The following is a 25,150-nucleotide window of genomic DNA, read 5'->3' on the forward strand; positions in this document are numbered from 1 at the left end:
TTGTCAGCCAATAATAACCGAGTCTCATGATCTTTCTGGCCATATTGAAACCATTGGCATACGTTCCGCAAATTCCCTCATGGACCTCTTCAAGTATTTTTCTGGCTTCAACATCATCCACACATCTCAAAAGCATCTGATCTTTTCCTCTTTTATACAGGATATCCCCATGAAGAACAAATCCCGCTGCCATTCTTCTAATTGTTCTTTTATCGTTCTCATTCGCTTGTTCGGGATACCTTTGATTCTTGATATATTCTAAGATATCATGGAACCAAGGCCGTCCGTCTACTTCTTTCTCAATGCTACAACAGTGTGCAGGGACCTCGTATATGCTCATTTTGAGGGGCATTATTTCTGCTTCTCTACTTGCTTTGAACATTGAAGCCAAAGTGGCTAGGGCATCAGCCAGTTGGTTCTCTTCTCGTGGGAAATAATGAAAAGTTATTTCTTTAAATTCCTTGATCAATCCAGCCACTAAATCGCTGTACTTAATCAATTTTGAGTCCCTCACTACCCATTCTCCACGGATTTGGTAAATCACTAGGGCTGAGTCCCCGTACACCTCCAAGATCTCGATGTTTCGTTCGATAGCTGCACGAAGCCCCATGATACATGCCTCATATTCTGTGATATTATTGGTACAGAAGAAGTTCAGTCTTGCAGTGAACGGATAATGATTCCCGTCTGGTGATACCAGGATTGCTCCAATTCCATGCCCTAAAGCATTTGACGCACCATCAAAGCACATCTTCCATGACTTCTCTTTTGATGACTCGGATTCTATTTTTGTGATGCACATTAAGTCTTCGTCTGGGAAATCGAATCTTAAAGGCTCATATTCCTCTGTCGTTTGAGTTGCTAAGAAGTCAGCTATTGCGCTCCCTTTTATCGACTTTTGACTTACATAGGCAATGTCATATTCCGAAAGGAGGATCTGCCATCGTGCCATTCTTCCTGATAGTGCCGGCGATTCCATCATGTATTTTATTGGGTCCAGCTTTGAAATTAGCCATGTCGTGTGATACAACATATATTGTCTGAGTCTCCGAGCTACCCAAACCAGAGCGCAACAATATTTCTCAATGGACGAATATTTTGCCTCATATTCAGTGAACTTTTTGCTGAGGTAGTAGATCGCCTTTTCTTTTCTCCCTGACTCATCATGTTTCCCCAGTACGCAGCCCATTGAGTTTTCAAACACGGTCAGGTACAAAATTAAGGGTTTTTCAGGGGTCGGTGGTACTAGCACAGGAGGATTAGACAGATACCGTTTTATCTTATCGAAGGCCACTTGGCACTCATCGTTCCATTCTCCTGGGTTATGTTTTCGAAGGAGTCGAAAAATTAGGTCGCATTGGTTGGTAAGTTGAGCAATGAATCGAGCAATGTAATTCAACCTCCCTAAAAATCCCCTGACTTCCTTTTGTGTGCGCGGGGGAGGTAATTCTTGGATGGCTTTTATTTTATCTAGATCAACTTCGATACCTCTTTCACTAACAATGAAGCCTAGCAATTTTCCCGAGGTAGCCCCGAATGTACATTTGGCTGGATTAAGCTTTAGCTGAAACTTTCTCAGCCTCTCGAACAACTTCTTGAGATTCATTACATGTTCTTCTTCTCCTCGAGATTTAGCAATCATATCATCGACGTAGACCTCTATTTCCTTATGCATCATGTCATGGAATAATGTCACCATAGCCCTCTGATATGTTGCCCCAGCATTCTTTAACCCGAATGGCATCACCTTGTAGTAGAACGTTCCCCACATTGTTATGAAGATAGTTTTCTCCATATCCTCAGGGGCCATCTTGATCTGATTATACCCCGAGAATCCATCCATGAAAGAAAACAATGAATGTTTTGCTGTGTTGTCCACCAACGTGTCAATATGTGGCAAGGGAAAATTATCTTTTGGCTTGCTCGATTCAGGTCACGGTAATCCACGCACATTCGTACTTTTCCATCTTTCTTTGGTACCGGGACTATGTTAGCCACCCATTCTGGATATTTGGAGGCTTGTAGGAAGCCAGCGTCAAATTGCTTCTTGACTTCCTCTTTTATTTTAAACAGCATTTCGGGCCTCATCCGTCTTAATTTTTGCTGGATGGGCTTGCATTCTGGCTTTAATGGGAGCTTATAGACCACTAAATCTTCATCTAGCCCTGGCATGTCCTGGTATGACCACGCGAAAACATCTTTGTATTCGCGGAGTAAAGTGATCAAACTATGCCTGATACTTTCTGAAATAGAAGTCCCAATCATCACTTCTTGTTTCCTCTCTTGAGTGCCCAAATTTATTGTTTCCACAGATTCTTCATGAGGCAGAATCTGTTTATCCTCTTGTTCCACCATCCTTAACAATTCAGGAGACGAGACATAATCTTCAGCATTTTCTTCGGCTTCAAATTCTCCTAAGCAAACAGCCTTCTCAAAATCAATTTCAAGATTCGTAACGGGCTTATTCATGTCGTCAATATCTGAGCACCTGAAAGTTGAATAGAAAAAGAAGCTATAGGGGGACATCCAAGTATTGGAAACAACAAACAAATGTTATGTCATGGCAATGAGGCAAATGTAAGGATGAGAAAATGATTATGAAATTAGTGATAATGCGAAAAATCGTGACAAAATGCATCTTCATTGATATTCATTTAAACGATAAGGGGCGAATGCAAACTCTTACAAAAGAATTCTATTATATCGAAGGACACAATAGAAGGTTGATGTTTAGCATTACTCTGAAGGCTTATAAACTACAAGAAGCTCCTCAGCAATCCAATTGTTCAACATGAAACCAGGAGGGCAATGGCGTATCCTCGAGACATCTTTACTTGCACCAGCTTCTTTGTCAATGACATTTATACTGACATTCTGAAAATCCCTTTCAATTAATCCCAGCATGTTTCATGGATCATCTTGTCCAGGGTACATCATTCCCGCAGATGTAAATGTTTTTGACAAAGGAGGGTACTCTATTGGTTCCCATTCTGGTTCCCGGCCCAAAGTTCTTGCAATTCTTCTCTCTTGATCCTTCTTCCACTGTCTACTTCTTTGACGCATGTCAGGCTGGAACCCCAAACCGTATCGGGCCTTGTGGTGCACTGGCTTTAAAGCCCTCACTATTCCTTGCAGATGTCTCCCTAAACCTCTTCTCGCACGAGCTACCCTTCCTACGGTCAACTTGACACCCATTCTGGTATTTCTCGACAGTTTTGGCATCGGAATTCTATTTCCCTCAGCGACGAAAGTGGCATTGATGAATTCAAGGGATCGAAAGGAATATTCCACTGCGCCCTTGCTTACTTCCAGGTATGGTGCATCAGCAGAGATAGATGCGACGATGTCTTCTTCGCCCTCGACTGTGACCAAACAGCCATCCATGATGAATTTCACCTTTTGATGGAGGGATGATGGGACTGCTCCAGCGGAATGAATCCAAGGTCTTCCCAAAAGGCAGTTATAAGAGGGTGTAATGTCCATGACTTGGAATTCGATCTCATAGATGTAGGGGCCCACTTCCAAAGGGATTTCGATCTTTCTCATGACTTTGCGCTTCGTCCCGTCGAATGCCCTTACAATGGAATAACAGGGCTTTAAGTAGGACAAATCCATAGGTATTCTGGAAAGTGTAGCCAATGGCATAACATTTATTGCTGACCCATTATCGATGAGTACGTTCGGTATTATGTAGCCCTTGCAGCGGGTCGTGATATACAGCGCTTTCACCGAGCCTCTACCATTTGGCGGTATCTCATCATCACTAAAAGAGATGAAGTTGTTCGCATTCATATTGTTTACCCACCTATCAAGCTTTTCGACAGATATGTTGTTAGCCACGTAAGCTTGATTTAACACCTTCAATAAAGCGTTCCGATGTGGCTCTGAATTTAACAGTAGAGATAGAACTGAGATTCGTGCTGGCTGCTTGCTCAATTGTTCCACCACACTATATTCGTTGTGCTTAATAAATTTCAAGAATTCTTGAGCTTCTTCCTCATTCACAGGCTTTTTAGTTTCTTGCACGGGTGGAATTTCTTGCTCGACTTCGACCTCGTACATCACTGCTTTCCCTTTTTGCTTCGAGTCACTACTTTTCTTTACCGGTTCAACTTCTTTAGAATAGCATCGTCCACTTCGAGTAAAATGACCTACCTCCCCAACATCTTCAGTTATGACTTTGGACTTTTCAACTTTCGGTGTAACGATATTAACATCATATTTCCACGGTACTGTTTTGTTGTCCTTATACGGGAAAGGAGATGGTACTTCAATTACCATCTGTGGTTTCAATGGCTCTCTCATCGCGTCGTAATAAATTACCAACGGTCGATCAGCACTATAAGGGGGCCCTGATGATTGGCTATCAGAGACGCATACTTCTCTTTCGTTGGCATCTTCACTCTTGTTAAGGACCCTGATCTCCTTATTATCCATCCGGTCTTGAAGTAACCTTTTAAAGTCCTCACATGACTGAATGTCATGTCCAACAATCCCATGAAAATTGCAAAAACTTTGACCTTCTTCTCCAAAAATTCTATCAGAGTGATAGAGCAATCCTTTCTTAACCAATACCTCCCAGATTTTCTATAGAGGCGTCCTTATTTCTGATACACATCTTCTGACCTTCCATTCATCCTCTTTCCCCACTGTGCTCACATTCCCTTCGGTATGGTTAGGGAACGGGTTCCCCGTGGTGTTACTAGCACTATCGAATCGTAGGATACCCGCGTCAATAAGTCCTTGAACTCTCCTTTTGAAAGCGAGACAGTTCTCAGTAGAGTGCCATTGGTTCCCTGCGTGGTATGCACAACTAGCGTTTGGATCGTACCACTTTGGGTATGGAGGTTTAAGGGGTGCCATGTAATGGGGAGAAATTAACTGTTTTTCTAAAAGTTTTGGGTACAATTCCCCATACGACACAGGGATGAGGGTAAATTACTGTCTTTCGGGATTATGCCTTGATTGGCTTTGGGCGGGTACCGTGTTTTGTGGGAAAGTGGTGACGGGTCTTTGGTTGTTCGTGGCGTATACGGGGTAGGACGGATGTGGTGCTTGGTAGTAAGGGGTTTGAGGGGGATAATAGGAATTCGAGGGTGGATAATTTCGAGGTCGGGGTTGGTTAGGATACGAATTGGGAATGTAACGACTCTCAGTTCCCACCATGTGGGCTTCTGGCTCTTTCTTCCTTAAGGGTGCTACTTTTCTTGAGCCTTCTGATCCTTCCATTCTACCGCTCTTAACGGCATTCTCTATGAGTTCACCAGATATTACAATATCCGCGAAATCTTTCGTGGCACTTGCCACCAATTTGTCATAAAACGGTGCCTTCAAAGTATTGATAAAGAGAACGGTTATCTCTGTTTTTGTTAGTGGGGGTTCCACTTGAGCTGAGACGTCTCTCCATCTCTGCGCATACTGTCTAAAGGTCTCTGATGGCTTTTTCTCCATCATTTGCAAGGTCATACGGTCTGGCACCATATCCGATACATGCTTGTACTGTTCGCAAAATGCTGACGCCAAGTCCTTCCAAGATCGAATCTTTTCTCTACTAAGTTGATTGTACCACCGAAGAGCTGTCCCTGTTAGACTATCTTGAAAGCAATGTATGAGTAGTTTATCCTCGTTCACATAACCGGTCATTTTTCGACAGAATATAATGAGATGTGCTTTTGGGCACCTTGTCCCATTATACTTCTCAAAATCAGGCACTTTGAACTTCGGAGGCAAAATTAGATCAGGTACCAAACTGAGTTCCTTGGCACCTAGTGCGGAGAAGACTTCAGTGCCTTCTATTACTTTGAGTCTTTCCTCTAGACTCTTATATTTTGCGTCATGGTTATCCAATTTCAACTTGGCTACCTCTGCTGGGTCATCCAGATCTGGAACTAGTGGATTGGCAGGACTAGCCCCTGGGTTCGATGCTAACATTCCTTGCCCCAAATTGGTGGGTGGAGCAGGATGTTGTTCTAGGCCTGTAGGTTCCCTTTGGGGGTATCCTCGTTGCATTGCGTGGACATGAGGTGGAGTAAATCCCGGGGGATAAAGTGGGTCTTGATTAGCTCTTGTATGAGGTGGCTCTACGACTTCGGGACTCTGCATAGGTCCCTTTCCTTTGACCAAAGTGGTCATCATCTCCATCATTTTAGCCATCTGATCTCTTTGCTCGAGAGATTCCTTTCGAGTTCTCACCATTAGGTTTCTCGTCTCTTGTTGCGATTTGGCCAGTTGCTCTTGTAATTCCTTTTGAGCCCTTTCCATCCTTTCAATTCTCTCATTGAATTCATTCTCCATTACTCTAGCTTGTCAGCGCGTTTTATACGGATGATGTGGTTCCAGTCTTGAAGTCTTGCAACTGCGAATTGTACGTTTTAACCTTAGCGAACGAGTATGGGATATGCAATGAATGAATTGATGCATGAGTCAAATGAATGTTAGTTATGAACGAAATGCAAGAAATTGGTGTTGATTTCAAGATAGCCCCATATTTAGGCATTTCATTTATCAACATTGTCTATTACACAAAGTTCTCATAGTTACACAAATTTCCTAGCCACATTGCCTTGCTTCTTCACTTGCTCTAAAAACTCTGATATGCTCGATCTTTGGCTCGGAGGGAATTGGCAACTGAGAACTTCGGCTTCATCTGATAATTGAACAACTTGCATAGCCGCTTTACGAATTTCATTGATCAAAAAGTCAAGTTGCATTTCTTTTTCTTTGAGGGTTCCTTCATACGCGTGAATGTCCTTATCGTACTGCTCACTCTTTTCTTCAAGAGCCTTCAAGAGGTTATCTAGTTGTTGTTGACGAGATTGCAGCATATTTTCTAGATCTCGTGTTTTCCTTTTTAATTCTTGATGTTCAGACTGACTATTCTCCAATTTTGCAGCCACTATTTCATACTCGACGTTCTTCCTTCTTAACTCTATCACGGCGCGCGCAGTCTTTTCCTCCTCTTTCTTTGCTTTTTCCTTCCAAAACTCCATTCCTCCCTTGATATTGCTAATTTCTTCCTTCCATTCTGCTGTCGACTTGCCCAACCCGCTATTCTTTATAGTGTTTCTTAATTTCTTGTTTTCCAAATGAAGGTCCCTTAAGTCGTTTCTCACAATCTCGGCTTCTCTTTGTACTTTTTCAGTCCTGGACCTTTCAACCTGAACTTCAATCTTCAGTTGATAGTTTTCTTCTTGAAGGGCACTAAGGTCCCGAGACATCTTGGCATTTTCTCGTTCGGATTCTTGTCTTGCCATTTCTAGCTCAGACGGCGTTTCCTCCGAGAAAGGATTTTGGATGGTGTAGTTTGTTGATGAGATTTGCTGACTATTTACCCGTTGCTTCCTCCATATGTCGTAATCTTGGGTAAGGGTATCAGCATACAAAGCTAATTCCATGAAATGAATTTCCTTCCAATACTTTGCAGTGTCTTAGACTCTCTTCATATATCCTTCACCCGCGAAAGTGAAGTCGAATTGTGCTAATCCTCCAATTGCGGGGAGGAATTATCGCGAAGAAAACTGCCTTTGGACTAATAGCGGGGCATATCCAACTCCTCCCCATAACCCGAGTAAAGGTACTCAATCTTGGCTTCCACATTTGTATAGCAGAACTGAAGGACGGATCCAGGGTGCTCTCCATGTTATATTTTCGGCGCGAAGATTCTGAAAAACTGATACCCAATGTTGCTCGGTGACTTCCTTCGGCCATTCTTTCTTGAGGTAAGCTTCTAGCGGGGAGAATGTTTTAGAAAACATGTGGAACGGAGTGTGCTCTACCTTCCAGAAGTGACTCAAAATCCAAACATTGAGCAACTGCGCGCATCCGATAAATCGTCCCTCCCCTTTTCTTCGACAACTATTCAGGGACCTGAAGGTCTCAGCTAGGATGGTCGGGACAGGGTTGATTCCTTGTTTTAACCTTTCGAAGAAATCAACTACTGTAACTTCGAGATGTCCGAGAACTTTTGGGAAAATGACCAAACCGTAAATAGCCAAAGCGAATAGATTTACCCTTTTCAACATGTTGGGATGGTTCAGAGCCAAATATCGTAGGGAGGTCCATGGAATGCAAATGGTTTCATTCTTCTTCTTTATCTATTTTTCGGCCCATGCATCAGTCATGTCTGTCAGTCTCACTAACTTTTTCTTGAAGGTCATCGGCTTAGGCTCCTTCACATATATTTTGCCGAATTGTACATTGTCGATGCGGAGTAAAGCAGCATACTCTTCTATGGTTGGAGTCATGTCTTCTTGATTGAAGGTGAAACACTGATAAGCTGGGTCCCAGCATCGAACCATGGTTTGAATCAACTGTTCGTCTACACGGATGGTGATCAGGTGAGCTATATCCCCATACCTCTCAGTGAAAATGTCTCTAGTGTCTGAATCCCACTGATTCCAAATTCGAACCAAATCCTCAAGGTTATTTTGGCGAACATTTACAGTTATATGTTCGGGCAAATTGGCAATACACCCTTCCACTAGACTATCCCCCTTTTCTTTCTGAATTTTTAAAGACCAGTCTCGAACCACGGCACTCTTCTCGGTTATTTGTGTAATTGACTCCTCCATCAGAAACCCGTTTTTTGGCAACCAACTTTTAATCAACACCTTCCTAATATGATGCCTATGATGCATGATGAAAATAAAAGTAAAAACAAACAAACTTGGTTAGTAAACACGACAAATATAATTTGCAAAACAAATTAAACTACCCAATCCAATTATTTTGCATAAACAGTGTAAATGAAAGGCAAAAGGCATTTTCCCGTGTACTTATTTTGGTGACTATAAGCGGACAGAGGTTCGTCATGGCTCTAGTTAGGTGGCTCGTATGGTTCACTATATGCGGTTTTAGTTCTAGATAGGTACTCGAATTGCCCGTACTATCATCTGCTGAGATTAACACGCAGCCTCGGTCATAGCCCATCACAGGCTTACGAGATCAATTCGAGGGATTACATTTACTTATGCCTATGTGGAGGGACAAGTTAACTCACGAAAGCATAAGTCATATGTAACCCGAAAGTATTCATTAGCCTGTGCGGAGGAACGAGTTAACTCACGAAGGCGTAGCGTTTACTTTCTCTTAACAGGGACGGAGCCCGGGTATAGAGCTCATGCTATGCAACAAAAATGCACGTGCACGGTGTGTGGGGAGAAACTTGTAAACCTTTACGTTTTATTTAAAGAAACTAAACCAAAATTAAAACCATAAAAATTTAAAACTGAAAAACAACCAAATAAGCAAGTTAGAAGAAATATTTACAGCACGATATAAATGCATGAATTTTGAAAACGAGATTTTTCGGATCATGACCAAATATTTACTTTGAACAAGGAAATTTGAAAATTTTGACAAAATGTGTTTAATTCCAGACACGACTCTCAACAATTTGTCCCCAGCGGAGTCGCCAGCTGTAGCGACGTAAAAATTTTGGTTTGGGGTCGCTAATTGTGGCAATCTAGTGAAAAAGTTTGAAAACTGAAGTTTGATTTTAAAATAAAGAGGGAGTCGCCACCGATCCTTTTCCTAGGTGTGATCGGACACCTATTAGATTCATTGTTTTTTAAAACAAAAAGAGGGCTGGATTTAGGTCTACGTTAAAAGCCAGAGGAACATTAGGGTTCGAGAGTCGGTTACGCGCGAGGAAGGTATTAGCACCCTCGCGACGCCTAAAAATTGGTATCTCATAAACATGTGTTGTCTTAATTTTCAAGAAGGCTAGTTCAATTTAAATTCCAATCGTGATCCGATTTAAAAGACGAGAACTTTCAATTTTTGATTTTTGAGAAGGATATACCGTTTTAACACGAGCCGACAAATTCCATCCAACATAGCGATGAAATTTACGACTTAATGTTAAATCGATATATTGCCTCGATTAGTAATTAAAACATAAAAGATATTCATGAAATAAGAATAAATCAAAGAAGCAAACAATGACATTATCAATGAAAAAATGTTAACATAATACTAGAGCAGTAGCAAAACGGTAATAATAATATTTAAAAGAGAAATAAAACCAAACATGAATAAATATAAAGTACATTTAGTAATAATAATACAAGGTAACATATAAATATGCAAAAATATAATATGTGACATATATACATGATGTATGAAAATATAATGCCTAATAGACATATATGTGCAATATTACTAAATATATACGTACTAGATACAAGTACACATAGTATAATTGAACATATACAATAATATTAAGAATACTATGGACAAGGAAAATACACTTATACTAATAATAGTAAAAGATGTATGTACACCAAATAATAATATAATAAGTAGCAATCGGGAAAATAATAAATACAAAATCAATAATACGACATACACAAATGATACAAATAAGGAAGGTATATATATACGTATGATAAAATAAATGTATTAAAATTAATAACAAATACAATATGGGTAAAAATAACTATATACATGATATATACGTAATGTGGTACTAAGAAAAATATATATATACAATATAATATTTAAAAATATATACATAAGATGGTATAGAAATATGTACTTGGAAATGTATAAGAACTATATATAAATACTATATGTAAAATATATTAAAATAGAGACATAATATACGTAGATAAATATATATATATAAAACAAATATGTGTAATATAATTTTAGGATATATGCGTAAATGTATATATATTTAAAGAATGCATAGGTGATATACAAATATATTAACAAGATAATGATATTAAACCATTAATAATACTAAATAACATATACAGGTTAGTATTAAGTAGAATAACAACAATAAAATACTAAAAATATAATAATAATAACATTAATAGAATATATTAGTATAAACAATATTAAAATTAAAATAAAATAATGAGGAAAAGTAAAAAAGGATGAAAATCGAAATAAAAAAAGGTTAGGGGCAATTTTAAAAAGAAATATATAAAAGAGAAGGACCAATTGGAACACGCTAAAACACGGGAGGGATTAAAAATGAAAATATCCCGTCCTCTCGAAACGCAGCGTTTAGTGGGGGATAAGAACGAAATCAGGGCAAAACAGCGGGGCCGAATTTAAAATATAAAAAAACTTGATTATAAAACGTTGAAAAAGCAGAGGGGCCAACTGCGCAAATAGCCCCTCCCTTAAAAAACACGCGGATCCCCTGGTCGGACCGGTCAGGTCGACCCGACCCGCATCAAAACGGCGTCGTTTTCTGCTTTAAAGGGGGGTCCAAAACGGTGCGTTTTGGACCCCTATATAAGCCAAAATTTTTTGTTTTTTTTTTATTTGAAACAGAAGAAAGAAAAAAAAACAGAAGAGGAGGGAGAGAAAAGAGGGAACGGGGAAAGAAGAGAGGAGATGGGGGAGCTCCGGCCATGGGGGCTGGTCACCGGACGCTCGCCGGCGCCGGCGCCGAAAGGTAATTTTTTTTATTTTTTATTTGTTATTTATTCTTGGTCTTAGAATATATAGATTTTAGGTTTATATTAATTTAAAAAATGTATAGATATGTATATGGAAATAGAAAGAAAATGGATGAAAAAAGGTAACCTTTTCCGTTTGCCTTTCCTTTTTTCTCCGAATGCTTGCTATCTCAGTACTGAGATCTATGTATTTTTTCTAAATTCTAGCTTCTGCTTTTTGTATTCAAATGCCGAAAAAACAAAAAAACCAAGAAAAACCCCCCTTTCTTTTTTTGTTTACAAATTTTCCCTTTAGGCTTTATAGCCGAATGTTTCAAAGCAGAGTACAAAAAATATTGTTTCTTCCATTCGCTACTGCTCTGTTGCTGCTGTTGTTGTGTCTCGTTTTGCAGGCGGTGTCAGACGCATGGAGGAGAAGGGCATGCGCGAGGTGTGGTGGTGGTAGTGCGCAAGGTGGCTCATGGTTGGCCTAGCGTGCGGCGGCTGGAGGCTTGGGGAGCTGCTAGGGTTTCCCGATTCTGGTCTTGGGCTAGGGATTTGGTATTGGTTTGGGCTTGTTTTGTTTAATGGGCTTATTGGGTTAGGGGTTTTTGAATTAGGGCAGGTTAGTTTAGGGTATTGGGCTAATAGTATTTGGGTTTGTAAAAGTGTGAATGGGTTTGGGTTTTAAGGGGTTTAGTGTTTTGTAAATGGAGTTTTAATTTGTAAATGAGATTGGGCCGAAATTGGCCTAGTACAATTCTGTTTTAATTTAACTTCTTTTTTAATACACGATCATGTTAAAAGAATATACAATACAACCTGTGACAAATATGAAGTCTACTACTTTGATCTATGATAATGAAAAAGAAATTACAATTACAATTACAATATTAAATTATTAATTTTAGTAATTGTGGATACACAAAATATTTAAACACTTAGACATAACATAGAGCTATTTTGTCCGAGTGTGTTTTTATTTGACAATATTACTAATATTGTTTTGAGCGGGCTAAAATTTGTGTTGTATGATTAAATACGTTGTTACTTTAATTTTATCTTAGTGTTCGATAGTTGTTACTTCTTTTGAGTGGGATAGCTCTTATTGAATGTAATTTTAAGCTACGTGGAACTTCAAGAAATAGTTTGATGTTAAGCCGCTTGCTTCCGTTTTTTCCTTCATATGAATTTTATGTAATTCCCATACAAATTTTCTGGTCAAGTTTGTTATGATATTTCAATTAAAAGGAAACAACGTTAGGCCCAATTGAAATTTTGTTCCATTGAATTTGCATAATTAACCTAATCAGGGTAATAATAGCCCAATACTATTTACTCTCGTGTTTTAATATGGGCTGATAGCAACGTATTTAATGTACCGAATGACGATGAGCCGTTGGATAATGAATCTGGCTGTCGTGGGTCGGGACCGTGCACCAAAAATTTCGGATCGATGTTCTAAAATGTCTGGCAAGAAATTTTGTTCTTTTTTTCCTTTTCCCGAAAACTAAATGATTTAAACTGCCTTAAACCCCAAAACGAAATATAGGGTTTATGTAAGCAGTGAAACCCATTGCGTAAGTTCACAGCTTCTCTTCTCTGCTCTTCTTTCCCAAACCGCCCCTTTGGCTTTTCAAAGTTAAAACATGAAGCAAGGACCTGGACTCTTCTCTGATTTTGGCAAAAAAGCCAAAGGTAAATTCCACTTTTCTTCCCACTCAATATTTGTGCAGCTTTTAAATTATCAGACACTTATGTAACCATTTTGGTTCTCTTTTACAAGATTTACTCAACAAGGACTACACCTCCGACCAGAAGTTCACCATTTCTAGTTCCAGCTATTCTGGATTGGTATCAATATCCATCTCTTTCTTCTTCTTTTTTTGTCTTTCTTTTAATTCTTATGTTAAATAGATGTCTGTAATGATGTGGTGAACGACGATGTGGTTGCCATTATTCTTGGTGACTCTTTTCTGGATGACGGGTTTATCATTCTTTGAAATTTATCTTGATTTATTGTTTCCGATTGTTTTTACTGAGGATCTGTTGCATCATTGTGTCACTTAGTTTGTTGATTCTAGTAAAGTACATGAGATTTGCTGTAGGGCAACTAGTTTTTCAGTTTTTAGTAGCTCAGTTGCTTCATTTCTTTTGGTACCAATTTTGCATTACTAATTTTTCTAGTTCTAAAAGGATAACACTAAGTTGCTGTGGAATATGTACTCTCTTTTCTTGCTGTAAAATGAGTTCACCTGGCTATATGTGTCTGTTTTCTTAAAATTAGGGCATGTTGTGAATTGCGGCACTTCTGAGTACAAATAGATTGGCATAAACTACATACTTTTTAAGATAGAATTTGGGTTTAGGGAAAGAAATAATTATGTGTTGTCCTTTTGGAAGATCATGTAGTTGTGATTCTAACCAGTTGACAGAATAAATTTACATATCTTGACCCACTGCCAAAAAGGATTTTGTGGCAGCAATCCCCATATGCAATTCTAAACTAGTTTGATTTATTGTTGCTTTGAAGTTATTGTTTCACTCTCTTATGTATTAGAGATTAACAATTTCTTATTGCTTTTTTTTTTTCTGCTGCCTGGTTGGTTCTATCCGCAGGTATAGTGCATAGTTATATCATATCCGTGCCTGTTGTGATAGAGCTTATTTTGGATTTATTAATTTTCTGGTTATGTCTTCCATTTCTTTAGCTGCTTTGTCTTTTCTTTATTGATGTCTAATACCAATGCAATTTCTCCATCTTCAGGCACTTGCATCAAATATTGTGAACAAGGGAGGCCTCTCCTCTGGGGATGTGGCAGCACAATACAAGCACCAGAATGCTGTTGTTGATTTCAAGCTTGACACAGAGTCAAATGTTGTTGCCAACATTATCTTTGAAATTTAAATTCAGTTTAAATTCTTGCTAATAATCGTTTGATCTGTTGAGCAGATCTTGACAACCCTCACCATCACAGATTTACATCCATCTGCAAAAACAGTGGCTTCTTTTAAGCTGCCTGATTATAACTCTGGGAAGGTATTGACTTATCTTGTAATCTTGGGTAATATATGTATCCATGAAGATTTTTTACTGTATAAATTTTCTTTTGCAGTTGGAGGTTCAGTATTTCCATGAACATGCAACTGTGGCTACTGCTGTTGGGCTGAAGAAATCCCCAGCTGTTGATTTTTCTGCAACAATTGGTACGCCTGGTATTGCTTTCGGTGCGGAGGCAAGCTATGTGACATCTTCTGGTGAATTCACGAAGTATAATGCTGGAGTGAACATGACAAAGCCTGATTCCAACGCTTCAGTGGTCTTGTAAGCTTTTGAGTTTTCATTAGCAATTGATAAAGTCATACCTTTGTTTTATAAATATCAAACAATTTAAAGATATGATGTTCCTTCATTGCTGCAAAACATCAAAATAAAACCAAATTATGGAGACCGCCTTTCCTTTTCCCCCCCTGAAAATGGGTTAATGTTAATGGCCACAATAAATGCTGTAATCAGTTGTTGTCCTTTGCTTGCAGGGCTGATAAGGGAGACTCCCTAAAGGTGTCATATTTGCACCATTTAAATCAGCTAAATGGTGGAGCTGTTGTGGGTGAGATTGCAAGAAAGTTCTCCACAAATGAAAACACATTAACTGTGGGATGCTCATATCTTGTTGATCCACACACACTGGTGAAGGCAAAGCTCAACAACCATGGCAATCTTGGTGCTCTTGTACAGCATGAGCTTAGACCGAAGTCCTTCCTTACTATATCTGGGGCCTTTGACACAAAGGCGTTGGAGAAGACTCCCAAGTTTGGTTTGGCACTCTCTCTAAAGCCCTGAACAGGTATATTGACTTAATGATAGGAACAAACAATGTGGCTGATGAGATTGATAAATCGTGTCATTTTCTTTTTCACGTAGGCTTCTAGTGATTGAAAATGGAATCTTAGTAACTTTCAGAAGGTGTTTGCTTTTTGGATTGTTAAAAAACCTTTGATTATTACTCATTTTAATAAATTATTACACCTATTGATTAGGCCTCATGTGATTTCTTTTTTCGTCCTTCTGGTTGGTTGGCTTGGTCCAGCCAAAATATCTCAAGCTTAGCAAATACTTTATAGGGGCTGGAACATTTGAAACCTAGTTTAGAAAATGAATCTGGAGGTGAGGGGTCCAATATACATACTTTAGGGTGATCGGATATTTTGGTCTGATCCAGAATTTGCTTCAGGATTTTTTCTCCTCGTATTTGTCCCACTTGACGAGGTAATATTAATATACTAATTTAATATATCGGTTTAAGGTCAGGATAGATAATTGGATTCGGTTTCAATAATAGTTATATAATATGTTAATAAATTATCATTAAAGTTTAATTTTATATATTTATTATACATATATAATTATAGTATTAAAAATATTTAGATTAATGTTTTTAAAATTTTATTTCACTTTATAATTTAACATAAAAAATTATTATTAATTACTTTTCTTATTAATGAAATTTTAATAGAAGTATCTCAAAAAAAAATTATCATCTATTTATATTTTAAATAATATCATAAAATTATATTAATTATTAGGGCAAACTACCAAAATAGTTATTTTTGTTTGTCTCGAGTTATATTTTAGTTACTTATGTTTGAAATGTTACGTTTTAGTCATTTATGTTATCGTGTTATAACATTTTAGTCACTGAGTGTTAATTGTTGTTAACAGTGTAACGATAAGTTGATGTGACACGTTAAATCATCATTTCAAGCGAAAATTTTAGGTTAAATTATACAATTAATTCTTTTTTTTTGAGCAATTTAACTTTTTTTTTATGTTTTTTGTACTTTCTTTTTTTTTCTCTATGTTTTTCTCTCTTCTTTATTTTTAATGTAATTTTTTTATGTTTTCCATTTGTTAAAATTAATCTTTATACTTTTATTTTTTTGAACAATTTAATTTTTTTTATTTTCTTTTTTCTTCTTTCCCTTTTATTTTTCTCTCTTCTCATATTTTTCACTGCAAAAACATAATATTTACCCACCAAATAAATCAAGTTTTTGTTTCCTTCACATAATTCCTAAATTAAATTTTATTGAAAATCGAATATTAATCATTCTCAATCAAACCTCGATTTGAAGATAACCTAATTTTGAAATTAAAATTAGATCTAGCTAATCAATATAAAAAATCATATCCTTAATCAAATCTAAAAATAAATTGAATTTTTTATATTCAAAATAATTTTTTCTTTTTGTTTTCGAACTTTTACAAAATTGTGTAGGTTATTTCTTTCCTTTTCTTTTATATTTTGACAATAAAATTAAGCAAAAGATAAAATTGATCTAAATCTTCTTGAATATTTCAAAAAAAGCTTAATTGAAAGTCGAGTATAGATGAATTGAAGAGAGAAAGGGAGCATGGAACCAAATTGATTTGGGTAAAGCTGAGGGTAAGTTTTGTATGATGACTGTTTTAGTCATTGAGAGTATAGAGGTAGTTTGAAGAATCTGTTAAACAACATAGTTTCGAGAAGGCAAAAATGTTGTACTTAAGATAGATAAGATGGTCGTGGGGGTCGGTTAGGATGGTAAGGGAATGTGTTCGAAAATTTTGTTGAGGGTGGATTGACATAAGTCACGACTAGTAAGGTCTTTGAGTGAGGCGAGCTTGTGAACTAGGTTATTGAGAGATCCAAATTGGTTTGTTAAAGCGATGATGGACGATGAGGGTTTGTAATTGTGGGGTGAGAATATGAGGAGCAACTTTTATTTGGGTTTCAGCTTTCACCTTTTTTCTTTCACAAACATAAAAAAAGGTTTTAACAAATAGAAAACATAAAAAAAAGACTACGTTTAAAGAGATGGAGAAAGGAGGGAAACAAAGGGAGAAACAGAAGAGAATGAAAAGAAAAGAAAAGTTAAAAGAACATAAAATAAAAAAAATTAAATTGATCAAAACGAAAAAAATATGGGGATCAATTTTATAATTTAATTTAAAATTTTTGTTTGAAACGATGATTTAACGTGCCACATCAGTTTACTGTTACACTGTTAACATAAATTAATAGCTCAGTGATTAAAATATTACAATACGTTAACATAAGTGACTAAAACGTAATATTTTAAATATAAATGACTAAAATGTAACATGAGGTAAACAAATTTCAAGCTTTGAGTCGAATTTATCTTAGGTTTGGTCCAAATGGGTCTTGAGCTTGAGTTTTGTCTGGCTTGGACTTGTTATGGACTTAAGCTTTCTCGAATTCGGACCTGCATGGGCAGACTCTCGTATTTTGCTGTAATAATAATTATTATAATTTTGCCCCGTTATCTTTAAATATGATTTGCGGAGTCACCCTTAGTCTACCCTATAATTTTAGTAATTATTGCAGCCAAATGCAAATGCTTGCGATAGGCATAACTAAATGCTTTTTACCTCTTTAAGTCTGGAGTGGCAAATTCTAATCCTAGCGGTTCATAGCCAGAAGCCGCAATTTAAATTTTATTGGTTTCTGTCTTTTGACAAGAGCTGCTCCTATTGGTCTCTGTTTGGTAAGCTAATCACCAAATTACATTTCAACTTGGTCTAAATCATGGGTTTGCTACCGAAGATTCAAGTTGGATGGTCCTGCCATTAGAAATCTTAATTTGAAGTTTGAAGTTGAATTAATGCTTGAAGGCTTACCCTTGCAAGTTGCAACCGACCTGGTAGGCTTTGTCAGGAAATAAATGAGCCCTTTTCAAATTTCAGACGAAAATCTCCGACTCCTAAAAGTAATGGTTTTTCTATGTCAAATATCTTTCTCATGAAAAGAATCTAGCTTTGAATCGGCTTTTCTTTCTTCCCACTTGTATAAATCTCTACCACTTCTTTATAGCAAACACCACAAATATCTGTTGCTATATACAGTACGCATCTCAAGTAAAGAGTGAGATAATAAAATAGCAGTTGACTTTGGGAAAGGTATTGCTTATTGGCTATCGATTAAAAAAATCGAGGGAAACAAGATGACTCAACGGTTGTCAACCTCGAACAAGTACAATTTGAAGTGCCTGCCTTTTTTGTTTCCAACATTATGAAAGTAAGCCATAGCTCCTATTAGCAACTGGCAATCAGTGCTTGGTCAGGGGCATTATTCCAGATAATTTGTTTTGTACGATATAATTTTAGTGGAATTCATGATTACCAGTCACACAAAAGTGGGATTTGACAAACAAACAAAAGCAAAAACAAATATCAATTCAAACAAATTATTAGAATGTGTGAAAACAGACTCGATTCCAATGTAAACAAGAAAATTATTAGCTACATGTACTTTATTTAGACTCGTATCTATGAATACAATGAAGTTGGAAAATCTGAACCTTCACCCGAAACTGGATAGCATAGTTTCAGACATGATAACAAGCAACTCAAGCCAATGTATATAAGTCGGGTACAAAAGAGAACCACCTGAAACCACAGCTCCACTTGTCTGGGATTGAAGGACACTTGGGTATCCAGTGCCACGTTCTCCTCGAAACCTTGCAATACAAGATCTCTGGCCATGTGTGGCAGCAAACACAGATCATACCCTGATGCCAAAAGCAATACACATGCTCATAGTTGTGGTAGCACACAGACATAAATTTCCTGCACATCAGTTCTGGCAATCTTTCCACTTCCACCCAGTTCCCTCCATCACCCATTTCCCACAATTTCATACTCCTTGAAATCCCATTCCTACCAATCCCCCCCACCATATACAGTTTCCCCTCATCGGTGTTACTCACCAGCCTCACAAAAGTAAGCTCCCTTGGCATTTCAGTGTCGAGATTCTCCCATTTCCCGTTTTCCAAGTCGAAGCACACTACGGAGAACGGTTCAGGGGTAGCAAAATACAAAGACCCATTGAAGGATGCACCTTCCTGATGGAAATTGTCGGCCAAGAGCGGTTGAAAACCATCGAATTGTCTCCATGAATGAACCTTGGAGTCGTACACAAAAGCATAATTGGAAGAGAACTTGGAGCAAAGCAGGAAGATTTTATATCCGTGTGGCGTAGAAACCAAAGTAAGCATCTCGAAAGCAAAAGGGAAGAAAGGGAATTGGATGGGCCTGGAAGATTTGGCCAACAGGTTGCAAACAAGGAAAGAAGAGGAATTGGGGAGAGAGAAACAGAAAAGTCCATTACATGATGAAAGAAGGTTAAACTGAGCGGCGGAAGGCGGTAAAAAAGACAAGGGAAGTGCTAATTTGCGCCAAGCCCCACGGGTAGTATCGTAGAGAGGGAAATTACTGTAGCACTGGGGATGAGAAAGCAAAAAGAATGAAGAGAAAAGAGAAGCAGAAGAATACTTGGAAATGAAAGATGGAGAGAATACGAGAGACTTGAAATGCTTACAAGTTGACCTCAAATTCAACAAGGTTTTGAGAGGCAAAAAGGAGAGTATGAGCTCGAGAAGTTCCGGCGGTAGCTTGCTCCAGATTCCAGGATCCATGGCTGCTGATCTGCCTTTCAAGCTTTTTGCAATCATGGCGTCTCCTGATGAGAGAGTGTAAGCCGATGCCGTTGGTGTCGTTTTAATTATATGGGTTAATTTAAGATGGAGAAGGAATTGAAAAACTAACAAGTGTATTGCAAAAAGTCTTAATTTGCTGCGTTAAGTTATTAAATATAAAGAAAGAAGAGACTGGAATTTATAAAGCGGCAGTGGAGTTAGCAGTTGTGGATTGCCATGTTAACACGCGAGCCTTAATTAACGTTTTCTAAATTTTGACTGACCATAATTTATTTAAGCAAGTGATTAGGTAACACCACCTCTACTTGCCTAAGAATTTAATAAAATATAAAAAGAAAATAATTATCTAAACATGTTTTAATATTTTTAGTGGACATGTTCAATTTGATGAAAGCTAAACTTTTATATAGTTTGGAAGGCCCAATTGCATGGATGGCAATGCCTTTTCCTGGAACAACAAAGTACTCATTAAATTTAATTATATCCTTCAACGAACAACAAACAATAAAACCGGAAAAGAAATGTACATATACACATCCATCTAATATATATATATACAAGAGGTAGAAAGAAGCTAAAGATGGTAGCACCAGATTCTAATCACTCCAACTATCCTCATCTTTAGCCTGCCTTTCATTCTGCATTTCCAATTTGTTTAGTTAGAACAGGCTTGTAGGACAGCCATATAAAACGTGAAGAAATGGGAAGGAAATGTTCAACTTAGATGAATTACCGTGTCATCCGTAATCGGTTTGCTTGGAGACCAGACAAGAATTTGTCGATCATTGCCACCTGTATATAGTTCCTGAACATGGTGAACAAATCAATCAAAAGGTAGCTCAAGATTAAAAAAGTTCAGCACAGCAGTCTTCAACTAACTAGATTTATTTTAGCAAGCAATTTACTATATTAGATCGAGTGGATTGATCCTATAATGATTTGATAAAACTGTTTCAACTGTTGTACTTGAACAGTACTCTCTTTTTTTTTTTGGCAAAATAGATAATTAAGCAACCTTGGGAAAGTTGTAGAGGAGTTATGTCATACCTGATCCTGTGAACTGAACCAACAACAGTTGACAGATTCATAGTGGCCTCGAAATGTAAGGGACATTTTACCAGACCATACGTCAAATGCCTACAAAATTAGGTGGACATTCAAGGTGTAAATGTTGGCAGAACAATATGGGTATATATATAAATATATGAAATTCAAATAAAATCAAAGAAATTGATGATATATAAAGAATATTTTACTTTCACGACTGCCATGCATGGGACAAAAACTTGAGCTGAATCCTGAGATACGGCTAACTGAATTGCCTTGCTTGCTTGGAGGCGCACCTTTCCGAAGTTTACAAGTGTATTGTAGCCAGATTCAAGATCCCACAATTTTATTCTAGAATCAGAGCCTGAATTCAAAAGACAAAGAGAGGAATCATTACCATGTAAAATTTGGAGAGCTGAGTACCTAATTTTATTGTACAAGTAATGAGAGTTTCAGAAAAAATATTATTGATATCAGCTAGGACAAAACAAGAAGGTTAAACTAATTTCATTTATAGTTTTCTAGATAAGCATAGTGGACTATATACACACCCCTTAGCAGCCAATGCACCTCACAAAGCTTTGAATCAATTAGTATCATCATTTACAGAGTTTATCTTACTCAATTTTCTGCTTATGCATGCCTATAGTCACCTAAATGACAACTTGTAACTATTTTTATTAAAGCGACCTGATAGACTACAGCAGATTCCCCAATAACACATTGACCACCTATAAACTACGATGAACCAGTTCTAGCCATAAATAACTACCATGGAAAAGATCAAAACTCAACCTGCACTTAGAAGGTACATGCCATCATCAGTTACTTTTAAACCAGTTATGGCACCATAATGAGCAGTGGCACGATCCTGAATGGACAGCATCCCGGGATGTAGTCTTTGTCTTGCAGAACCCTTAGATGGCATTCGACCAATGGTTGACTGTTTCATTCCATGCCCATTGGCATATTTCTTTTGTGGTACTCTTGATTTTACCAATAAGTTTTGGCCAGCTGACAGTGACTTTGAGACTGAGACCTGAGAGGGTACAACAGAAACAAATTCAAGAGATTAAAGGAAGATCTTTATACTCGTTATTCAAACCAAAGAGTTTTATACCATATAATACAAACTTAGATACTATATCTATTTAAGCCACGATGAGCTATTTAAGAAAAAAGAGCTAGTGGACCAAAAGCAGCTAGGACAAAACACTACAAAACTATTCCTAGTATCAACATAAAATAAAAAAAAAACATAGTCTCCGTAATTTGGATAAACAGAAGACTACATCCACAATGTGATCAGCCACAGATTCAAAATATTAACCACAAACAAAAGTTATGCTCTTGTAACCGATTTGCAATAGCAACAAAAGAGAAGTGGGAAGTAGATGTGACGCAACAAACCCAAAACAGACCTTATTTGCAGCTGAACGAGCCAAGACAGGTGGACGCTGTCCAAGTTGTGACTGGGACTGATCCAAAACAAGAAAACATCCAGCTCGTCGAATGTCCCAAAATCGAATTGCACCATCACATCCACCTGTTATCAAGACCCACTCACTGGATGTAGACCATTCCACAGTCATTACTCCATCTGCCACCATGAAACCATAAAATACTAATCATTTTATGTTAAAAATTGTCCCTACCAAGTGTTAAAAGTGACAGCCGAGATGGTAGCACCACTAGCTTTGTGAGGTCATGATTTGATGACAGAATGGTCAAACCCTTTTTACCACTTAAATGGAAGGCATATTTTCTATCATAAAGAAATATCCAAAAATGGTCTTTTGAAATAAAAGCATCTCTCCCTCCCCTCAAGATGAATAAGAAGTAGATAACACAACAAATCTATTTTCATGCAGCCAATGCAGTTAAAAAGAAGAGTTCATACTTTTAGGCTGCAAGACCAAAATAAAAGTGAGAGTAAAAGATAGTTCTCTGGCTACAGGGCTGGTCCAAAATTAGATAAGCTGCTAACTGACATCATAGTCCTGCAGCCAATGAACCTATTCGTTAAACAACTTCTTGTCTAACTCCAGCTAAGACAATAATATATCGATGGCAATGGACCTGACAAGAAGGACCAGATTGTAGAAGTTTTTCTTTTATAATTTGTATAAACAGTTCACCATAATTACAGGCACCTTTATAAACCATGTAAACTGGATGTCCCATACAGCATATCTCACAGACAACCAACAAGGGATATGGGTATCCTTAATTATATAGAAGTTTATACAGAATACAAATTCCAAATAAAAGCTATCAGTAATCAATAAGAGATAAAAGTGGAAACGGAATAATGCCATCAAACTTTCAGCATACCACGGTGGCCAGATAAAGTGTGAGCAAATGCCCCTGAAGAAATATCACAAAGGCGAACTTGCACATCTTCAGTTCCAGCAGCAATCAACATATGAGATGTTGCCAATGTAGACATAGCAGTCCTATAAACCTTTCCAGGCATTTTAAAATTCATCACCACCTATAATAACAAACAGATCAGATTTAAAAGGAAAAACCAGAGTCGGTGGTACTCGCAATCCAAACCTAACAAAGCAAACAAAATACCTGAGTCGTATTCGTGTCCCAAACTTTAATATGATGATCATAAGAACCTGTAACGAATAGTCCCGTGTCAACAGGATACCAAATGGCAGATGAAATGGCATATTTATGTCCCTTTTGGTGTTGCTTATCCACCGAAAACAAACATTTGTGTTTGGCAATCAGACCATCTCCTTCATAGTTAGTTGCTCTTTGAATATCAAAAACAGCAGCCGATGCATCAGATGCACCCGATAGCAAATATCTTCCCTCAGTCAAATCCACCTAATTTACACGATAACCCAAAAAAAAACTTAAATTTCTATAAATTAAAAGAGAGAAAACCAAAATTTTACTATAATCTTAAAGAAAGCAGGTGACTGTAGGAGGTGTAGAGTTAAAAGAGGATACCTGAAGGGAATTGATGGAGCCTCTGTGAGAAGAAACGATGTCTTTACTATTGGAGAGCTGGAGATTGGAAATCCGATTGGATTTGATCCGACTTGAAAAGGAATTCGGACGGATTTTACCCATTTCTCTATCTCCGATAGCCTTCCACATTTTCCTAGCATCTCTTCGGCCTCAACTTTTTTTTTTATTTCCTACCTGTTTCTTCTTCTTTCTTTCTTTTTTTTCTGGTCCTCCCTCCTTCGAGTTTCTGACTTTGTCTGAATCAGTTCCTTTCCTTTTACAGAGCTGCTTCTTCTACAACTACAAAAGGATAATAAGAGAAGGTGCAGAGCAGCCCACATTCTTCTTTTGATCGTTGGAATTTTAGGTCCTTTGGACTTTTGGGTTATTGGGACCTTTAAGTTTGGACCATCGACCATGGAATTGATAGCCCAAAAACGCATATCCAGTTCTAGTAAAAAAATGTTTTTCCCCCTTTCATTTGTTGGCCAGTCCCTTTATTATGTTTACTATATCATCATTTTGGTATAAGTTATAAGTGGCATGTATATAAGTATTTTGGTTACAATAGTTTAAATATAAGTTTGTGATTTGAAATGGCATGTAAAGTTAAGTTTCTAGATGCATGTTATTTTTTATATGAATTGGCAAATATGCTTTGGACTTATGGTGAATTTTGCTTAATGTTGTATTGGTATTTGATGGTGATTATGTGTAAACGTTTAGATATGTGAATTGTGGTATGAATGATGATGAATGTGTTACTGTAAATGGTTGAATTGATGTGCCAATTGTGACATATTGGTTAAGCACTTAGGATGGATGATTTAAGATTGTGTTTTGGAATATTTTTGATGTATTTGAACATGTTGATTGATGATCTAATGTTTGCTTGTGACCTAAGTGAACTTGAGGGTAGGTAACTTGTTGCAAAAGGGTCTTGTAGGTATACACAGCCTGATACACGACCCAACACACGGCCGTGTTGTAACACCCATAACCCGAATCCGTCATCAGAACAAGGTTAGGGAGTATTACCAAAATTTACAGATCCAATAATAGACATTTCATATCATATTGCATTCATATCAAAAACCAATCAAGATCAAGCATAATGTCCCTTATAGGAGCCCTCAAGGCCCAAAATACACATTAGAAACAAATTAGGACTAAACAGAGTACTTAGAAAATTTTTCGAAAAATATTAAAATTTTTCAAAGGTGTAGGGGGCATACGCCCGT

At 37.5% G+C, this 25,150-nt stretch overlaps 3 protein-coding genes across 3 annotated transcripts; 1 reads left to right on the forward strand and 2 right to left on the reverse strand.

Annotated features, from left to right (window-relative positions):
• The first annotated feature begins 12,774 nt into the window (after positions 1-12,774).
• Positions 12,775-15,443, forward strand: LOC107957914 (mitochondrial outer membrane protein porin 2). Its single transcript, XM_016893537.2, has 6 exons — positions 12,775-13,094; positions 13,183-13,250; positions 14,164-14,274; positions 14,350-14,436; positions 14,513-14,721; positions 14,934-15,443. Exons 1-6 carry the CDS (start codon positions 13,046-13,048, stop codon positions 15,238-15,240), a joined length of 831 nt encoding a protein of 276 aa, XP_016749026.1. The 5' UTR covers positions 12,775-13,045; the 3' UTR covers positions 15,241-15,443.
• Positions 15,444-18,614: 3,171 nt separating this feature from the next.
• Positions 18,615-20,265, reverse strand: LOC107957913 (F-box/kelch-repeat protein At5g43190). The gene has a single exon (XM_016893536.2). The coding sequence runs from the start codon at positions 19,908-19,910 to the stop codon at positions 18,807-18,809; it is 1,104 nt and encodes a 367-aa protein (XP_016749025.2). The 5' UTR covers positions 19,911-20,265; the 3' UTR covers positions 18,615-18,806.
• Positions 20,266-20,278: 13 nt separating this feature from the next.
• LOC107957912 (WD repeat-containing protein ATCSA-1) lies at positions 20,279-24,241 on the reverse strand. The gene is made up of 9 exons (XM_016893535.2): positions 23,910-24,241; positions 23,523-23,783; positions 23,277-23,436; positions 22,364-22,542; positions 21,738-21,981; positions 21,152-21,306; positions 20,943-21,032; positions 20,629-20,700; positions 20,279-20,533 (listed from the first exon to the last, which is right to left on the reverse strand). Exons 1-9 carry the CDS (start codon positions 24,057-24,059, stop codon positions 20,492-20,494), a joined length of 1,353 nt encoding a protein of 450 aa, XP_016749024.1. The 5' UTR covers positions 24,060-24,241; the 3' UTR covers positions 20,279-20,491.
• Between the last annotated feature and the right edge of the window lie 909 nt (positions 24,242-25,150).

Source organism: Gossypium hirsutum, chromosome D05 (assembly GCF_007990345.1).
Source record: "Gossypium hirsutum isolate 1008001.06 chromosome D05, Gossypium_hirsutum_v2.1, whole genome shotgun sequence".
NCBI lineage: Eukaryota > Viridiplantae > Streptophyta > Magnoliopsida > Malvales > Malvaceae > Gossypium > Gossypium hirsutum.